The 17655-nt window shown below is 36.4% G+C and overlaps 3 protein-coding genes across 3 annotated transcripts in view; 1 reads left to right on the top strand and 2 right to left on the bottom strand.

Moving 5' to 3' along the window:
• LOC126979478 (G-protein coupled receptor dmsr-1-like) overlaps nucleotides 1-17655 on the bottom strand; it is a 416322-nt gene that overhangs the window by 301211 nt on the left and 97456 nt on the right. The window lies entirely within an intron of this gene.
• Nucleotides 1385-2858, top strand: LOC126979485 (ribonuclease kappa). The gene is made up of 3 exons (XM_050828810.1): nucleotides 1385-1568; nucleotides 1658-1780; nucleotides 2118-2858. Exons 1-3 carry the CDS (start codon nucleotides 1494-1496, stop codon nucleotides 2217-2219), a joined length of 300 nt encoding a protein of 99 aa, XP_050684767.1. The 5' UTR covers nucleotides 1385-1493; the 3' UTR covers nucleotides 2220-2858.
• LOC126979452 (testis-specific serine/threonine-protein kinase 3-like) lies at nucleotides 10574-17437 on the bottom strand. Its single transcript, XM_050828767.1, has 6 exons — nucleotides 17132-17437; nucleotides 16117-16286; nucleotides 15258-15407; nucleotides 13553-13826; nucleotides 11983-12159; nucleotides 10574-10713 (listed from the first exon to the last, which is right to left on the bottom strand). Exons 1-6 carry the CDS (start codon nucleotides 17306-17308, stop codon nucleotides 10627-10629), a joined length of 1035 nt encoding a protein of 344 aa, XP_050684724.1. The 5' UTR covers nucleotides 17309-17437; the 3' UTR covers nucleotides 10574-10626.

Genomic DNA, 17655 nt, shown 5'->3' with positions numbered 1-17655 from the left:
TTCTTCTACGGCAAAAAATTGAGTTCAATGTCAAGTCGGTCAATTTATTCAGTCCCTGCTGCCCTTCTGTTCTAAGGGTCCTAAACTAACAACATCTTATTGTGACTAAATCCATATTAAAAATAAATAGACTAACTTGGCAATCGCATGAAAACACAATGTATCTTTTCTTATTAAAATCATTATGTATCTCAAAATTAATTTATATTATAATAATTAGATTTTATTATTAATACTAATAATAATAAATTAAGACTTAAAATAATTCATTACTCTATAACTTACGTTATGGCAACATTTTGGTTGTCACTATTTTATGTTATGTTTATTCAGATTACGACAAATTTACTGAAAATAGGTGACTATGGATCAAAAATTTATACTTTTGAAAATAATATGTCATATAAAATTTATTAGATACGACTTTATTACAAATAATATTGAAAACGTAAGGTGAAAAGCAATACTTACGTGGGGAAGCTAACTCCTGGATTTTTACATTCACTACGGCTTTGCCAAGCAAACACACAACACCCAACTATGGCGTTAATTTTTATAAGTTGAAATACATTCGTGTCGCACACCAAATAGGTTTCAAAACAATAAAATCACAAAAATACTATTCGCAAGCTCGATGACATATTTTGTTTATTTGCCCCAAAGTTTGACATTGGGCCAAATAAATAAATGGGTTACGCAATAGAGATGCAAGGTCAATAGTTTTGTCCCGGTCTATCTCAGCCGAACTTGTAAATCGCTTGCCCTTTCTATTTGTAATGAAGTTACCAACGCTGCATCTGTAGTGATAATATTCTAAGGTTATTATAATTCTAATGCGTGACCAATTATACATTTTGTCAATGTATGCGTTTGCTAGTGGTACGATTTTCAAAATACTCAGTAGCTAATGTCTAGCGTGGCTGACTGTGTACGATTTGTCAATCACTATCGGTTACAGAAACTATAGATTCGCTTTTAGATTTTAGTCTTTGTTGAGATGTTCTTCTTTCTCCCACGCTTTGTTTGTTTATATTTTGCTCTTTTCTTAATATTTAAGACGAGGGCAAACAAGTGTACGGGTCGTCTCACTTAAAGTTATCACTGTTGCTGATAATGCAATAGAACTCCGTAGGAATGACAATAGCGTACTGCGTAACCGGCATTTTAGATTGGTGTGGTGCGTAGACATAAATTACGACACTCAAAATTCAAATAAATAAAGAGTTCCCAAGTTTAGTTGTACACGTATGCTTCTGGCTGCGGATAGCCGACTATTGGCAAGCCTTTTGTCAGTAAAGCATAGGTAGTCTATATTCTGTGGTATAGTCGTAATTTGAACATTATCAACTGTGTGCCATTAACCATAGACACGCAGAAGTCATGTGAGATTCCATTTCTTGTGTGATATTGACAGTGTATGACAGATAGTGGTCGTTTTCGAATATTTCAATAAATAAAATTTAATCGAAATTTTATTATAATTAGCGAAAATAATGGCCTGTACAATTTGTGGACCTAAATTCTCGCTATGCGCTTTGGTATTGAGTGTTTGGGGTATAATACAACTTGTAAGTAAACCAATCCCTTTGACCTGTAATGAAACCTTTAGTTAAGTACTAATACCAAATTGTACTTAAAATAATAAATCAAATTTCAGACTCTTATGGGAGTTTTCTATCAGATTGGGGCAGTTGCACTCTTAGAAGATCTTCCAATGGAGGAAGGTGGACACCATTCTATTACAGATTTCATTGCCCAAGTTGAAGATGGATACACTCAGGTACGTGAGGGTTATAATTATTTGTGGGGAAAATTAACAGACAATTACTATTAAAGAACTCCAGGTCAGGTTGATTATTGCAGTTCTAATATTGACCAAGGTCCAATTAGATCATTTTACATCATTAATGAATTATTAGAATATAGACACTGTATCAACCAAAATAATATGAAATACATGTTGTTTGCCTGCTCAATAAGTATATAAATATTTAAAGTATATATATCTTTTCCTCCTATTTAGTGTATTTGTGGGTTTTCTAATACAAAAAGTATTTCATATTTTTCTATAATTAATATGTTTTCCTCAATATTAAGTACAATTTACTTTATTTCAGAATGCACACAACTGTTGGATTGCTGCATTACTCTATGTTATTACATTAGTTGTCTCTGGACATCAGTTTTGGATGAACAACCGTGCTTCAGTCAGCATGTAATTAACTATCCAATACTCTATTCTTGAATAATAATTCCATTCCAATTACTTCTGTAAAGTGTAAATTGTAAAACAATGAGATAAAAGCTAATAATGTTTGTAATAAGCTTAGAGAATTGGAACTCTTGTAGATTTAAAATATTTTTTTGTATAGAATCCTTATAGATTCTGTACATTGTTTTAAAATAGAAAACCTTACATACTGAGCTTGTTTGTTATTATTTATTCATATAAGTTATTGTCAATTGTTATGCAGTATACACAGCCACATAATTTATTTGGTGCCTATAACTTTGGTGTTCAGTAAAAGTTATTTAATAATATGTGTTAATATCAATACTATTAAGAGGAAGTTTAAAAGTATTATCACAGCTATACAAGCTTTTAAGTTATCTTTTTATGTCAGGCAGAATTGATTTGTTCACATACATAATTATGAATCAATTTCAAAACATCAATGCATGGGAGTTGTAAGATTTTGATCTACATAATACACCCATGCAATTGATGAAAAACATTTTAAACTGTCTGGTAAAAAGGAGTGAAATAATTGTACATTAAATTGCTTAAATTATTCAATATTATGTATCACAGTTAATAGAATTGTAATGTATATAGAAATAAAGATATGAATGTTGTATTATTGTTTTTCCATTTATCTATGCTAATTTTGTATTTAAGAAATAGGTCTAGCCAGTGTTAATATCACGGGATGGTTTGTGTTCACCAAAATTAATTATCTTTTGCTACACAAAAGGAATCAAACAAGTGCAACCGATGTGCACACAAGAGGAAACTATTAACACTGCTATTTAGATCAATCCATAGTTGTGTGTACATTTTATAATTATTAGTACTCTTCTCATACACCTGCAGGCTTCCAGGAGGGATGCTGGAGATTGGAGGGTTTGTGCCCACTGTTTGGCCATGCTCTTGCACACTTAAAGAATGTACTGTCATATTTATTTACCCTGCATGCACACAGCATACCCTGCATTAAGGACTGTCTGTTGCACCAATAGTAAATGGATGCTTGTTTAAGGGACAGAGGCAGGTTAATTTTGGGTAATTTGTTCTTCTGTAGTCTGGTCAAGTTGCAGGCAAACCTCTTTGATACCACCAGAACTACATTAAGTGCTAAGTTGGATTCTTCAGATACTGTGCATGGCATGTAAGTATACTAGCCATGATGAATTTCGGCAAGAGATATGGGTAGCAGTGGTTCCAGTCCAAACATTATAGCTTTAAACGAAATGATGTATGTTAAGATTTCTTTCATCTGTTCCTTTCAGGCAGGCCAGGGTCGCAGATCGTACGGGCTCAATTAAATGGTTGAGCTTAATTTTAACCACATAATTAGATTGTACTTAGCTTTCTAGCGATTGATTAGCGATTTTTGTGAACTACATCTTTAAAATAATATTAATTTCTTATGTGCGATGTGATCGGAGGATATGACGCTTTCGCTCAACCACCATTGGTGATGAATTATTATAATTTTTTATTGAAGAGGAGGACAAACGAGCGTACGGGTCATCTGGCGTTAAGTGATCACCGCCGCCCACATTCTCTTGCAACACCAGAGGAATCACAGGAGTGTTGCCGGCCTTTAAGGAATGTGCGTGCTTTTTCTGAAGGTACCCATGTCGTATCGTCCCGGAAACACCGCACAAGGAAGCTCATTCCACAGCTTTGGATTACGTAGAAGCTCCTTGAAAACCGCACTGTGGAGGACCGACACACATAGAATATGGTGGGGATGATATTCTAATTTGTGGCGTGACGTGCGAAGGTGGAATTCGGCGGCAGGAATGAGGTGAAACAGCTCTTTCAAACACCCCCCGTGATAGATGTGGTAGAAGACACAATAAAGTAACGTCTCTACGAAATGCCAAGCGGTCTAGCTGTTCACAGAGCACTGGGTCCCCGACAATTTTAGCAGCTCTGCGTTGCACGCAGTCTAATGGTTCGAGCTGATACTGGTTGCGCCAGAACAGATATGACAGCAATACTATATACGTGGCCGGACCTGCGCTTTGGAGAGCACTAGAATGTGGCCGGCTTGAAATATTGCAGTACTCTATTTATGACGCCCAGCTTCTGCGAAGCCAATTTGAATTTGCCATCCAGAAGACCTCAGAATTGGCAATTTCGAGTCCAAGTTTTGCGATACTTGATAATTAATGAAATAACTTGAGTCTTCTGGGGGTTAAATTAGACAAGGTTAATTTAACCCCATTCCGCGACCTTCTCAAGAAAATAAGACTTCTCTATAGAAGACACAAGTCGTCTGCATAGCTATGTATGTTGGAGATGTCCAACATATCATTGATATAATATATAAAATAACTCTGATTATTTTGAAAGGAAGTAAAAGTTGATGTATTAAATACTCTTTTATAAAATTACTCTGTACTAATAATATACCTAAGGTAATATAATATAACTCTGTGATATTGCAGCATTGAACAATATCTACGTCAATAGTATTTATTTTAAATTAAATTTCAGCTACTTATTAGATAAGTTTATCTTAAGTTATTACTAATAACAATATTTAATAAGACTAATGGCGTTTCTAAGATACTGTGGGATCATTTGCATGCTCTTAAGCGTGTGGGCGGTATTGCAACTGGTAATGTTGGAAAAGATTAAGTACTTATTATTTTAAAAAATTCTAAAGTAAATTATAAAATAACATTTCTCGCTTTCAAAATGTTTTAAGGAAATTTGTTTATTAGGTACTGGTACGTAGTGTAGAAATTATATATTTAGTTATCTACAGCGTGAAATAAGAATTAAATGAGACTACGCAAAACATTCTTATGGGATAGGATTGCAAACTGGCGAAGAAATTAATGGAGGATTGAGAGTCACCGTAGTCCATGGTCTCTCGCAAAGACTTCACTATTTTCTTGTATCCTCTAGCTGGGGGCAGAAGCAAACGCAGTGTATTATTATCGCGATCGGTCCTGAGCATCTCTTGATATCTCGGCATTTCTTCATTTATTTCCGACGGCTTCATTAACGAGAATCCGGTTCCTACTGAAAAATTTAGATTTGATTTTTTGATCAAAATAAAATTTTCCTGATATCTACTCACTCTTAACCCGATGGGCTACCTACGATCAATTTCAGGCCGATTCACTCAAAAAACTCCGCCAGTACCACAGATCTATGACTTTTAGGACCCTCTGGAATGAGCAGCGAAATTTCCTACAAAAAAATTTGCGCAAATCTATGAGTCGTGGCGAGGCTGCTTATTTGTGAATAAAGAGATGGAGTCCCTTCTACGTACATTCCTTGACTAGTTGCGTTATTATCCCAACATCGGAAGGCTTCGTTTGATCAATCAGATGCTCTGTTGTGACACAGTTTTAAATTTTGAGACCTGTAGTTGTGTGAAGAAGTCTCTCTGCACACGTTTACCAATATTTAAGCAAGCAGTTGTAATATTCACTGTTCCTTTGTAACGAATTACGATCACATTATGGCATAATATGACTGACGTGCCTTCTTAGGGTGAGTACCTACTCCTCGCTGAGATCATCATGAAGTTGAAATTTATTTCAATGTGATTTCATGGAAACTAACACACGAATATCCTTCTATTTGTCATTCAAAAGTCAGGTAACTTAGGCGCTGACTTTTCTCTATTGTAAAGCATTAGATGAAATACTTTGCGGGGAGGAAAGAGTGCGATATCTTCAGTCTCTCGAGAAGATGTCGGAACGTCGGTCACCTGATCGAGCTGCACTACGGATATACCACCGTGTTTTTAACTAATCGAATCGAGAACTTGTGGATTATACCGTCGCTATTGATTTTACTATCGTGAATCGTTACAAAATGGCCCGTGGCTAAAAACCGTGCCAAAATGTATAAGTCCACAGAACAGATGATAATTAAATTGCCGAACACGCATTAGTACTCGTTGACCGCGGGTGGTTTTCAAGCAGTATTATTATTTTTCTGTTTTTAGTATTAGATTAGATTATTATAAGCTTATAAGGTCAACTTCCACTGAGAAAATCACGGACAGTTTCGCGGTCCTTAACCGATGGTTAACCCCTCGCTGGATCTTTCTACGATGACCTTCTTTGGTGCAGCCTAAGCCTAAGCGAAAATAGACATCAAAATGACTAATATTTTTGTTCTAGACTATCATGGGAGTCCTGTTCCTAATGGAGGTTGTCGCATTCATTGAAGAAGCAGAGCCCGATCATGGGGCTTATGAGGACTTTGACGATTTTATAAAACAAACGCAGTCGAATTACAAGACAGTACGGCATGTTTCGATTATTCTCAATTTTTTAATTTTATGGAAAAGGAGTACAAACGAGCGTACGGGTCACCTAAAGTTAAGTGATCACCGACACATTCTATTGCATCACCAGAGGAATCACAGTAGCGTTGCCGGCCTTTAAGGAAGGTGGACGCCCTTTTCACCCATGTCGTATCGTCTCGGAAATATCGCATAAGGAAGTGCATTCTACAGATTTGTAGTACGTGGAAGAAAGCTCCTTGAAAACCGCATTGTGGAGGACCGCCGCACACCCAGTTCGTGGGGATGATATTCTAACATATTTAAGTGTTTGTTGTAACATCCAGTTGAGTCAACGCTCTAAAAATTTAACTAAGTCGAATATACCTTAAGAAATACGCGTGCATACCTACAGGCCAACAAAGCCTTAAACATTCCTGTAGTACTGTTTGAGGGGCCTAAACGTTTGGTCCAGTTCAGAGAATACATACAGACAATCATGCCTCTTTCCCGGGGTAGGCAGAGACCACTTCTTTCCACTTGCTACGATCCATACATACTTGTTTCGCTTCGTCCACTTTCATTATTCCTTACATACATGCTCTTGGGTTTACGGTACTCTTGACCTGGCCTTTTCAGATAATACAGAGGAAATAAAATAAAATTTTAACTGGCCATAAATAAAATAGGATTTACAGACAAATACTCGATAAATCTTATATTCTCTGTTTTCGATTAATAAAATATAAGCTAGAAAGAAATTCATCAACGCATGAATGCTAACGGTGGCGTGGTGTAAGTAGCGCGGGGCGAGAGACTACCGATTTATTAATAAAATTGTGAATTGAAGGAGATTTTTCAATAATTTGCTAATTTCCTGGGATAATTTAATGGCATTTTATTATTTGTATTACTGAATAACCAGTGTTTTAGTGTTATTTTAAAAATAACGGCGCATAAAATAAATAATTTATCGAGCTATAATATGTTTTTATATATATATATATATATATATATATATATATATATGATAAAATTGCTTATATTTCAGATTGCAATCAATTGTTGGATAGCAGCCGGTATCTACTTAGTGTTTATATTGATATCATATGTGTGTATACGCAAAGGTCGCGATCGCCCTATCGGAGATCAAGACGATGAAACATTCTGCAAAAAACTAAGCGCAAAGGATAACTAAGTTTTTATCAATTAAGAAAAGGCTTAACTTCATTCGATACATTTAATTCCATGCCGCTGAAAAATACGCAAAGTAAGTGTCTTTTCACATGCACACAGTAGCCGTCTAAACGGCACGACTCCGTGCCGTGCAAGCTCTTTCTCATGGTCTAAGAGCCCGTGAACCCCAGACCTACGTTATTTTATAAAAGCGAAGTAATGGTCCATCGTTCTTGCCTGTGTTGGGAGCATGCGCTGACAAACTTTCAGCTTTTATAAAATAACGTAGGTCTGGGGTCCACGGGCTCCTGCTCTATCATGTGCACGGTTCACGCCCGGTCCCGGCGATTCATGGTCACAGAATTATCGAGGTACTAGACTGAATTCGTCGCCGTTTTGCGCCCGTGTTCATGTAAACGAGGCTATACAAGTCAATACATAACTGCAAAGGTTGCGGCGTCGAATCCGTGTATATAGTGGATAAGCATGGTCGACATGTGGTTACGGCACGCTGAATGACATGTGACAGCTGTCATTGTAGCTTATACATTTCTACTTAACAAGGCACGGAGACTGTGCCGTGGCCGTATGCATGTGAAAAGGCACTAAGGCTCTTCACACACGGTAGCTATAATATAAAGTTGTATTATAGCGCGATACATCTCATTACATCTTTCCATAGAAATCAACAGAAGTCCACACACGACAACAGTAATGTACATTCTCACCTTTTCATCTTCATCTTAAGATATAGAGCGATACGAAAATATGCATTTTATATTTCGATACATCTTTAAAAATCTCAATGCAAAATCGGGTCGAAAAGTCGGGATGAAGGGAAAGATTCATTTTATTACCTGTTGTGTGTGTGATACATTAAAGGCCTTTCCCAATATTCAGTTTACCTCTTACTTGAGATAAAAATCGTAACTATTGTGGACTTTTCTGTCCCAATAAACTTATCGATGGAAAACTCACCTTATCCGTATACGCTGTCTGTCAATGGGACGACGTATAGCTTACCAGCGATCTAAAGTTTGTATGGAAATTGCAATTCACGCGTCCCAATAAAAGGCGATAAGAATGACTTATCGGGTATATTGGGACAGCTTCAGATTATTGACAGCTAATTACTGACAGTAGAAGGTAGTAATTTATCTCTATATGTAGTAAGATAATTTAAAGTAATATCCCGGAATATAATGTACATTAATATATATTATAGCTGCCGTGTGTCGTACTCATATAGTGTTGTACTCGCTTGTGATAACCTGTGTCAAAAGAATTAAATTTTGTGTGTGTATTCGAGTATTTAACAAACATTTTTGTTATTGACTTTTGATGAGCAGAACGAATTGATCTAATTCCACTCCTGCGTTGTGATAAGAAAATGTATCTTAAAACTTTTATGCCTGATGATTAATATTTATCATATTTTAAATATTCCATAAACATATTTTGTTATAACTTTCTTTAACCATGTAGCAGGTTCACACGGTGCTATTTTTGATTAATTTTTAAAAATTATGTTTAGACAGATTGAAAAATTCCCTTAGATTCTTTGGTAAAATCTGTTTATGTGTAACGTGTTTGGATTTCGGAGAGACTAGAACATCTTTTTTTTTGCTTCTCCTCATCCATCGGAGAAGGTTATCAGAGAGGAGAGGATGGGCATACAACTGTAACTCATTTTGATTGACAAGTCATAAGTCGTCAGCCACGCTTGCAATCTTAAAAGCTTCTTAGTATTTGACCAGCCTAGCGAAACTCTATAAGAAAAAAGTGATTCACTTGATTGTATGAAACGTGCAGTCATTGATAGATTGACAGATAACGGCTATAATCTTGTAAAAAATGGAGATAGCCGAAATCCACTACTTTATAAGCAACTGTTCGCTTTCAAACTTAGCCGGATTATACTTCGTCGCCAATCACCATACTATAATTACTACTATTACAAACTTTGTCAAATCATTGCACGTTTCATACTAAACCAACTTCTACTTAGGCAGTCCCGCCCGCCTCTTATAAAGTAGTATTTACATCCTCTTTGGTATTTGATTATTAAACAACGAAGATCACTCCGTGTGAACCCGTTGTAATCGTGGAAGATGCATGGGGTTGGGGAATAGAATGAACTAAGTATTAACAATTTTGTGTTGTAATATCTATCAATGGACAGTAAATGTTTGAACATTTTGTTTTTTTCTTTTTTTTTGTTGAAGAGACAATTCATTCTTTATATCTGTCGTCCTTTTATTTATCGATTTGCAAATAGATACTTTAATGATATAATCCATCACTTATGACAACCACATCACTAGGGATGCCATTGTTGGACGGACTCTTGCAGCTCGATTTAGCATATTTGCTAATGAAATCGCCCGATTCCTGCATTCTGTTCTAGTATTATGGCGTCCGTCCCCTGTGCTGTTCTCAAGAACAATGCAACTACAACGTTCGCGCGTGTAGACTGTATTTCAACGAACTAATTTATTTCGTTAGTCGCAAGACACGACCTATGTTTTTTTTATGAAAGTAAGGGACGAGACTAGCAGGACGTTCAGCTCAGTGTAATTGATACGCACTGCCCATTACAATGCAGGGCCGCTCAGGATTCTTGAAACCCCAAAATTCTTATTGGTTCAGTAATTGCAAAGCTTCGGTGCCCTTCAGACCGAAAAAATAATGCTTACACATGCCTGTGCAAAGGAGCCCCCCACTGGTAAAATATATTTTACCAGTGGGAGGCTCCTTGCCTATACCCTATATAGGCATTATATACCTAAAACATGGAGGATGATTGTGATTTCACCCAGGATATACTAACTTATGCCGCTTACAGCAATGAAGCTGTCTTATCATCGGTTTTGTATTGTTTAAGTATTGTAATAACATTAAATAAAACACATATATTACATCTCAGTTTTATTTTCAGAAATTTTACTATTTTTTAACTTTGAAGAATTTATTTCACTTCCTCTAATTTTCGGTCAAACGTTACCGTTCCTATGGTTGCACTTTTAATTTCGTCTTTACTAGCATGAGCTGTTTCCTGAAAATTAACATAACGTTTAGATAACTAGTTAATTCAACTAATACCATCTCACACCTTTTTTTGCCCCGAAATTGCTATCACGATTCCGTTGTATCTAAAGCTCTGTTCAAACAGAGGCGGGACGCGGGACGGAAGTCGCTCGCGCCGATTGTGTCAGCTAACTTGTATGGATGTGTTCAAATTGAATAGTCGCGTATAGTCGCTCAAGTTGTAGCGAAACAAGAGCTGGACGCCCCGCGGCATTGTTTAGTCTCACAATGCATGATGTTTCTCCACTGAAGAGCCAAAAATGACACGCGGGAAGTCGCGACAGTTTGAGAGGTTAAGCGAGCGAGCGAATTGCTCTAAAACGCGTCCCGCGTCCCGCGCCTTATTCGCTTCAGTTTGAACAGAGCTTATCTCTGTTCAACAATACACAGTGCCTGAAATATTCTGAGTTGCATTACGATTGCAATAGTCATCTTTAGACATAACATGTTATAATTTCTTAGTCGCTCAGGCGCCCTTCAAACCGCAATAATTGATCGCAATCTACTAATTGGTGGTAGAAAACCTGCCGCTGTGGCAACTTTTTCTTTTTCATGTTAGACATTAACTAAAATCGTGATCTATAAAAATAAGAACTAAAAAATACTAACAAAAACTTAGATAGTTGGTACAAAAACAAAGCACTTGTGTCATTATTGTGAAATTCACTTAACACCCCTCTTTGCTCTGCGTTGCACTTGCTTATATTTCCTGGCATGTTTCTGCACAAGTAAACCTTGATTGAGTACTTATAAAATAAGATGTAATGATTGTTCGAGTGATGGCTGTCAAGGTTAAGATTGATTTTTCCACCGCATTTGTTAAACACGACTGGTCAATGAGACATTATCAGATAAAATGCTAAGGCCGTTACGTGGGTTTGGCAATTTTCAGCACCACTTTTGAACTACCCAGTCTCTCGCAAGAGCTTCTTATAAGATCTAATTATGATCGTCTAAGATTTGAACTGTTTTGGTTTTACTTTGTTATGCATGGCGCTTAAGTATTGCTTTTGGACATTTAGGATAAAAGAGCGACTACTCAGTAAAGCATCGTGCCTGCATTTTAAATTCATTTTGTATGCCCTATTGGGAGTTTTTCAGATAACTCTAAAATATAGAAGGAGTTGACCTCAAAATGTATGTGAATAATGATGTTTGCCAGGACGGATGAGATTGTCATAACATTCCGTAGTGTTCTAAATTCAAATCTGTTCCATTAAAATAGTGTCAAGTTTACCGGCGTGGCATCGACATCTTCATCCTTGCCGGGCTGCGAGGGATTGAGCCAGGGGTCGGCAAGTATTTGTGGTATCTTGGCACGGATTTTGAGAGGTGCCAATACCTTTGTTATCAACTTGCGACATTCAGCGGAAACTTTAGGCTCCCGCGGGAATGACACTTTGTTTTGAACTTGCTGAAAACAAATTGGGATTATTTTTAAATTTTCACTTCAAGATAGAGGAGATACTTAACTCATAGTTTTCGTTGCAATACTTCCAAACCTTCTAGGATTGTAATAAAACACGTTACAATAAGTAGATTCTGCATACAAAAAAGTAAATTGACAACTTTGTTGTATTAGGGTTTTTACCCTATACAAACTCATTCAAAAAGTAAAAAACAACAAAATTTATTGTTTTTTTTTCATATTGAGAAGTGGTGAGTCAACCAGCCATGGACAGAGACAACATCAAGCGTTTGAGTTGAGAGTATACTCTAAGCTTGAATGTCCCTAATTCGAATTCGGTTTGGGAAAACCGCAGCTGGTATTTGTTTCCAAAAAGGGGCAATGCTAGGTAAGAAGTTCCTCGTAATACGCGCGGCTGTCGAATTCCAGGCGTCAACTTAATTGGCGAAGTTTTTGAGTCGAGTTCAATTGGACGTAATTCCAGAAAAACGTTCCAAACCACATCATGTCGAAATTGAGTTAAGAACACAAAATTGGTCACGTGATTCATATTAACGGACTGACAAAAAATGGCAGCTCTACTGTCACTCTTTGAATGTCATCATAACTTAGTAGCCCAACCTACATGTATGGAATACACTAATATTTATTAAACTTTAAGCATGAATTCTTTAAAATGTAATGTGGCTTGGAACGTTTTTCAGGAACTACGTCCGATTGTTAGCTGCAGTTTGGAACGGACAACATTATTAGAGAGGCAAACAGGCAAGTAGTTCAACTCGAGGAAAGTTAGAATTACCGCCAATAGACTTGTGCAATACCAGAGGTCTTGTTGGGGTAACGGACAGCCCTAAATACGCAGTACTTACTCACGTAATCCTGGAATGTGTAGGAATGTCTAACTGACGGGAAAAAACTTAGTAATTACACGGTCACTCCGGGAAGTCTGCGAACATAGCAGGAGGATTCTGAACTACAATAAGGAGCTGGGCTGATTGGAGCAACTGGCCAACAGTGAACGCAAAATGGACCAAACTAAGTAACTTAATTGCGGACACAAGATCCCCTGAACCACACCACACCATATCATACGATACCTTACAAGAAGTCTTAAAAATACGTTGACGGTCTTTAAAGTGGAAGTATCCCGGGCCATAAGTCATATCGTTCGAGAATATTGTAGTCAGTAGCTAATCTACAAGGCAATGCGTAACAAAATGTGGTGAAAATAAAAATACTACAAGATACAGGGTATCAATAACTGCTTTTAGATCTTGTGATAAAGCAGTTCATGTCCCGAAATGTATTTGGTACTTAGAATATCAATAATCCTATTACGGAGTAAGAAGAAAAGTAGTTATTACAAGTGGTACATTTTCATTTAAAATTATAAATTTACCTTCAAAAGCTGCGTATAGTTAGTGTCATCAAAAGGTAATCTTCCGTAAACGATAGCATATAAAACTACGCCCATACTCCAAATGTCTGAGTCTTGTGGTCTATACGGTACGCCTTTCAAGATTTCCGGTGATGCATATGCATAACTTCCGCAAAATGTTTCACTTAGTGAAAAAACTCCATTTTTCGGTTTCATATGACCTCTTGCGAATCCGAAATCTGATAGTTTTATGTTCAGTTCGGTGTCCATGAGAAGGTTTTCGCATTTTATATCTCTTAAAAATACATAGTAATGTTAGTTACTCATGGCAATGTTAACCGAAGCCTGCGCTAGCTAACAGATTACCAAACATTATTGTGCTAAACAAACTTTATTGCACTGTGGTCTTACAGACCTGCAGCATTTATGACTCCTCCGGTGTTGCAAAACTGCATGAATGACAGAGTTCATTAACTATCAGATATGCGGTAAATATTAAACTCCTCCCTTGTCATTGGATTCTGTTTTAAGGCAATATTGGCCTTTTGCCCCGCATGTTCTGCTCATCTGCATCATAAAGTTGGTAATCACGCAAAGAGCACCTATACAGCACTCTCTCAAGGTGATAATGTGTGGAAAGTTGATTACACAGACTGGTTAGGGCCTATACGTTCTTCTACGTATGCTGCAGATGGCTTCTTGGTATTTTGTTGGTAATGCTGTTCTCACTACCAGCGATTCCCATCAAGACCATAGTATCGAAATTATACGTCGTTTCCAAAATATTGTTTTTACCTTTTAATTTTGTGTTTGATAGAGCGTATTGTAACGTGGAAGATATCTTCAAAATTTAACGATATACCATATTCATATTGTCATTATAATGAACAATGTATCTGAGTTTTCTATGCCACTACTAACTACAATTGTATTTTTTTTATGTTTTTATTTATATATAAAATAAGGGATGAGACGAGCAGGACGTTGAGCTGATAGTAATTGATACGCCCTGCTCATGACAATGCAGTGCCGCTCAGGATTCTTGAAAAACACCAAAAATTCTGAGCAGCACTACAACTGCGCTCATCACCTTGAGACATAAGATGTTAAGTCTTATTTGCCCAGTAATTTCACTAGCTACGGTGCCCTTCAGACCGAAACACAGTAATTCTTACACATTACAGCTTCACGGCAGAAATAGGCGCCGTTGTGGTACCCATAATCTAGCCGGCATCCTGTGCAAAGGAGCCTTCCACTGGTATTCATCGATCCACGGTCGTGGTCATCAACCCTTTCTCGCATCGCAATAGAGCGTGTAAGATTTATTAATTGTATTAAAGATCTCGTACATAACTAAGATTTCTTCAACTTTGCTGAAAAACTTTTTGTGCTATAAATTAAATCATTATCTTCAGTGATCATTTGGCAAGTTTATAGTTTATAGTGATACGTTTTTAATAAATATGGATACCTCAATATAACGCTCAATTCAACAAAGTTGAAGGAAGAATTATCGATTGAAATTTCATTATTGCAAACGTTTATATTGTAACACGGATTCAAGTGCTCGGACTGGTCGCCTAGAAGCGTATACTATTATCAGATCAGGGTGTACTTAAAAAGTTACTAGAACAAGAGCACAAAGAATTATATGATTTGTAAATAGAGAATGGAAGGTAGAATACCAGGACTGACTTTAATGTTGAAATAACAAGAGCTTACTAACCGATGTACAACACCTCTGTCGTGACAGTATTCTACAGCTTCAACTAGTTGTCGGAACCAACGACGTCCCCTCAACTCATCGATATGCTGATCCTTCCTTATTACATCTAGAAGACTTCCGTTTTCAGCATATTCCATAACAATATAAACCCTGAATTAATATTGTTAATTCACCATATTTGCATTAATGTACAATAAACAAATAGACTCCCAATCGCCTATTAAAAGGTCGTCAAAAAATGTCCGAGCGGCGTTGCATATGCGTTTACTTTAACTTATATAGATAACATTAAAACTCATTCAATTTAACATCTTATTTCGTGGCTAGTAATGTTCAAAGTCTATTGTATAGTATATGCTCATTAGAAGTAGTAACCTACGTCACGCGCGAGACGGACGCGAACACATTGCACGAATTGCATTGTTGAGGCACGAACATTTTGTTTTAGCAGTTGAAATTAATTATTTAGAAAAATGATTAAAAAGGTCAAGTTAGTAACTAGTTACAATTTTGTTAATTTAAAGGGACACTTACCTGTAATACGACACTCGAACCTTTTTATGTTTAGATATGCTGATTTTCGGACAGTTTTTCACTGATCACTTTGGCATTGCGTGGCGGTGTATTCAAAGCGCGGTCGAAATACAACTGAACGAAAACCCAAATAGACGCGAAGGCAGAGTTTTGTTACAGACAATTTTTGAGCGTAAATGTGAGTCCAGTTGTTGATTGTATGTCAATGCATATTTTATAAGAATACTTTTTTGTTTGCTATTACCAAAACTATTTAAGTTTTATGTATAATACGGCTAGAACTTCTAATCAACAACAACAGTGAGATAGACTTTCATACAATAACCTATGTGTTGTTTCAATTGCCTGTAAAAAACGTATCAGATTTGCATGTTTTAGCCCTTTAACGACTTCTATTTCTCTTGGCAAAAATTTCTTCAAGTAATCGCCAGGTGCTTGGAATTTGCTGATGATTTTTATTGCAACTTGGCAATTATGTCTGTCACTTGAAGCCACCTAAAATAGAAAAGACAAAACAGAAAATTTTGAGATGTGAGTAAAAATTCCATGTATATTTTGTTTGGTCTGCCGTAAGATATAGGTATAAGTAACATCTAAAGATGAATAGATATTGTATGGATTTATTTTATTTCATCATTAATAATAAATTTAAATCAAATTACGAATCAGATGTAAATCACTGGTTGACACTGAAAAGGGTTGGTTAAAACTTAGTATCCCGTAGCACGAATTATGAGGCCAAAAATATTGTAATTGATAGAGCTTTAGTCCACGATTATAATGATACCACTGTAATTACAAGGTAATGAACCGTTCCAAAGAAAAAAGCATTATAACCTAACCTCAAATTATGAAATTTTTAAGGGTTGGGATTTTTATGGGGAAGAATTTGTTCCTGGCACTCGCCGGCTACTGCCGCGGCCCGCTAAGCTCGCCTCGAGCGTTGTCTTAAGTGTTCTAACATAACCTAACCTAACCAACTTTTATAAATTATAGTTGATAGAGCTTTGGTTTACGATTATAGTGCTACTAATCTTATTATAAGGTAATGTACTGTTTTCAAGAAAAAAAACGAATATTTTCTAACATAAAACGGGTGAATCACGTAAATAGTAGTAAATACCGCTGTCATGGTGCCGAGACTCGTGAATCGTGGACTAAAGCTCTATCTACTACAATATTTTTTGCCTCCTAATTCGTGCTATGGGATACTAAGTCCAACCCAAACACTACAAATAATATAAGGCATCAAAAAGCAACGTTTGAATATAATAATAATTAATTAATGAAATGAAGATATGTTGAGCAATAAATAACGTCACATTTGGTCTAATTGTTACCTTGACAGTCGCATATGAACCCGAACCAATGGTTCTACCAAGAATGTACCCGTGTGTTTCAAGGACAGTTAGTTTGCGTTCTGCTTTCGCCTCGACTCCGCTGTGTACGGCTGTCGTAGGCTCAGTAGACATCTCGCCGAGAACATTTTCATCAGCCCTTATATCCGGCCCTGGCATATCACGGCTGTATATTATATGGGTATGTGAAATTTAAAAAGTTACATTATATTTTGTTTGGCCTCATTTTATACTTTTTTTCACGTGAAATTTTTATCCGAAAACATATTGTCAACGCGTGTCAGTATGCGAGTGATTGGTTCATTTTTTTTTGTTTTGTCATAAAAGAGTTTGTGCGAAATGAGTATCGATATTACGAATCGATTAATTATTATTACTATTATAATTTTGTATTTGAATTATTTTATCGAATTAAGAAAAATCATTGATTTGAACTGAAACGCAAACTGTGTCAACACATAAAAAAAGGATAATTGTTTTTTTAATATAATAAAATATTAATTGAC

This window comes from Leptidea sinapis, chromosome 3 (genome assembly GCF_905404315.1).
Source record: "Leptidea sinapis chromosome 3, ilLepSina1.1, whole genome shotgun sequence".
NCBI lineage: Eukaryota > Metazoa > Arthropoda > Insecta > Lepidoptera > Pieridae > Leptidea > Leptidea sinapis.
Note: the sequence above shows the minus strand (reverse complement) of the source record. Positions and strands in the feature narration are given on the sequence as shown.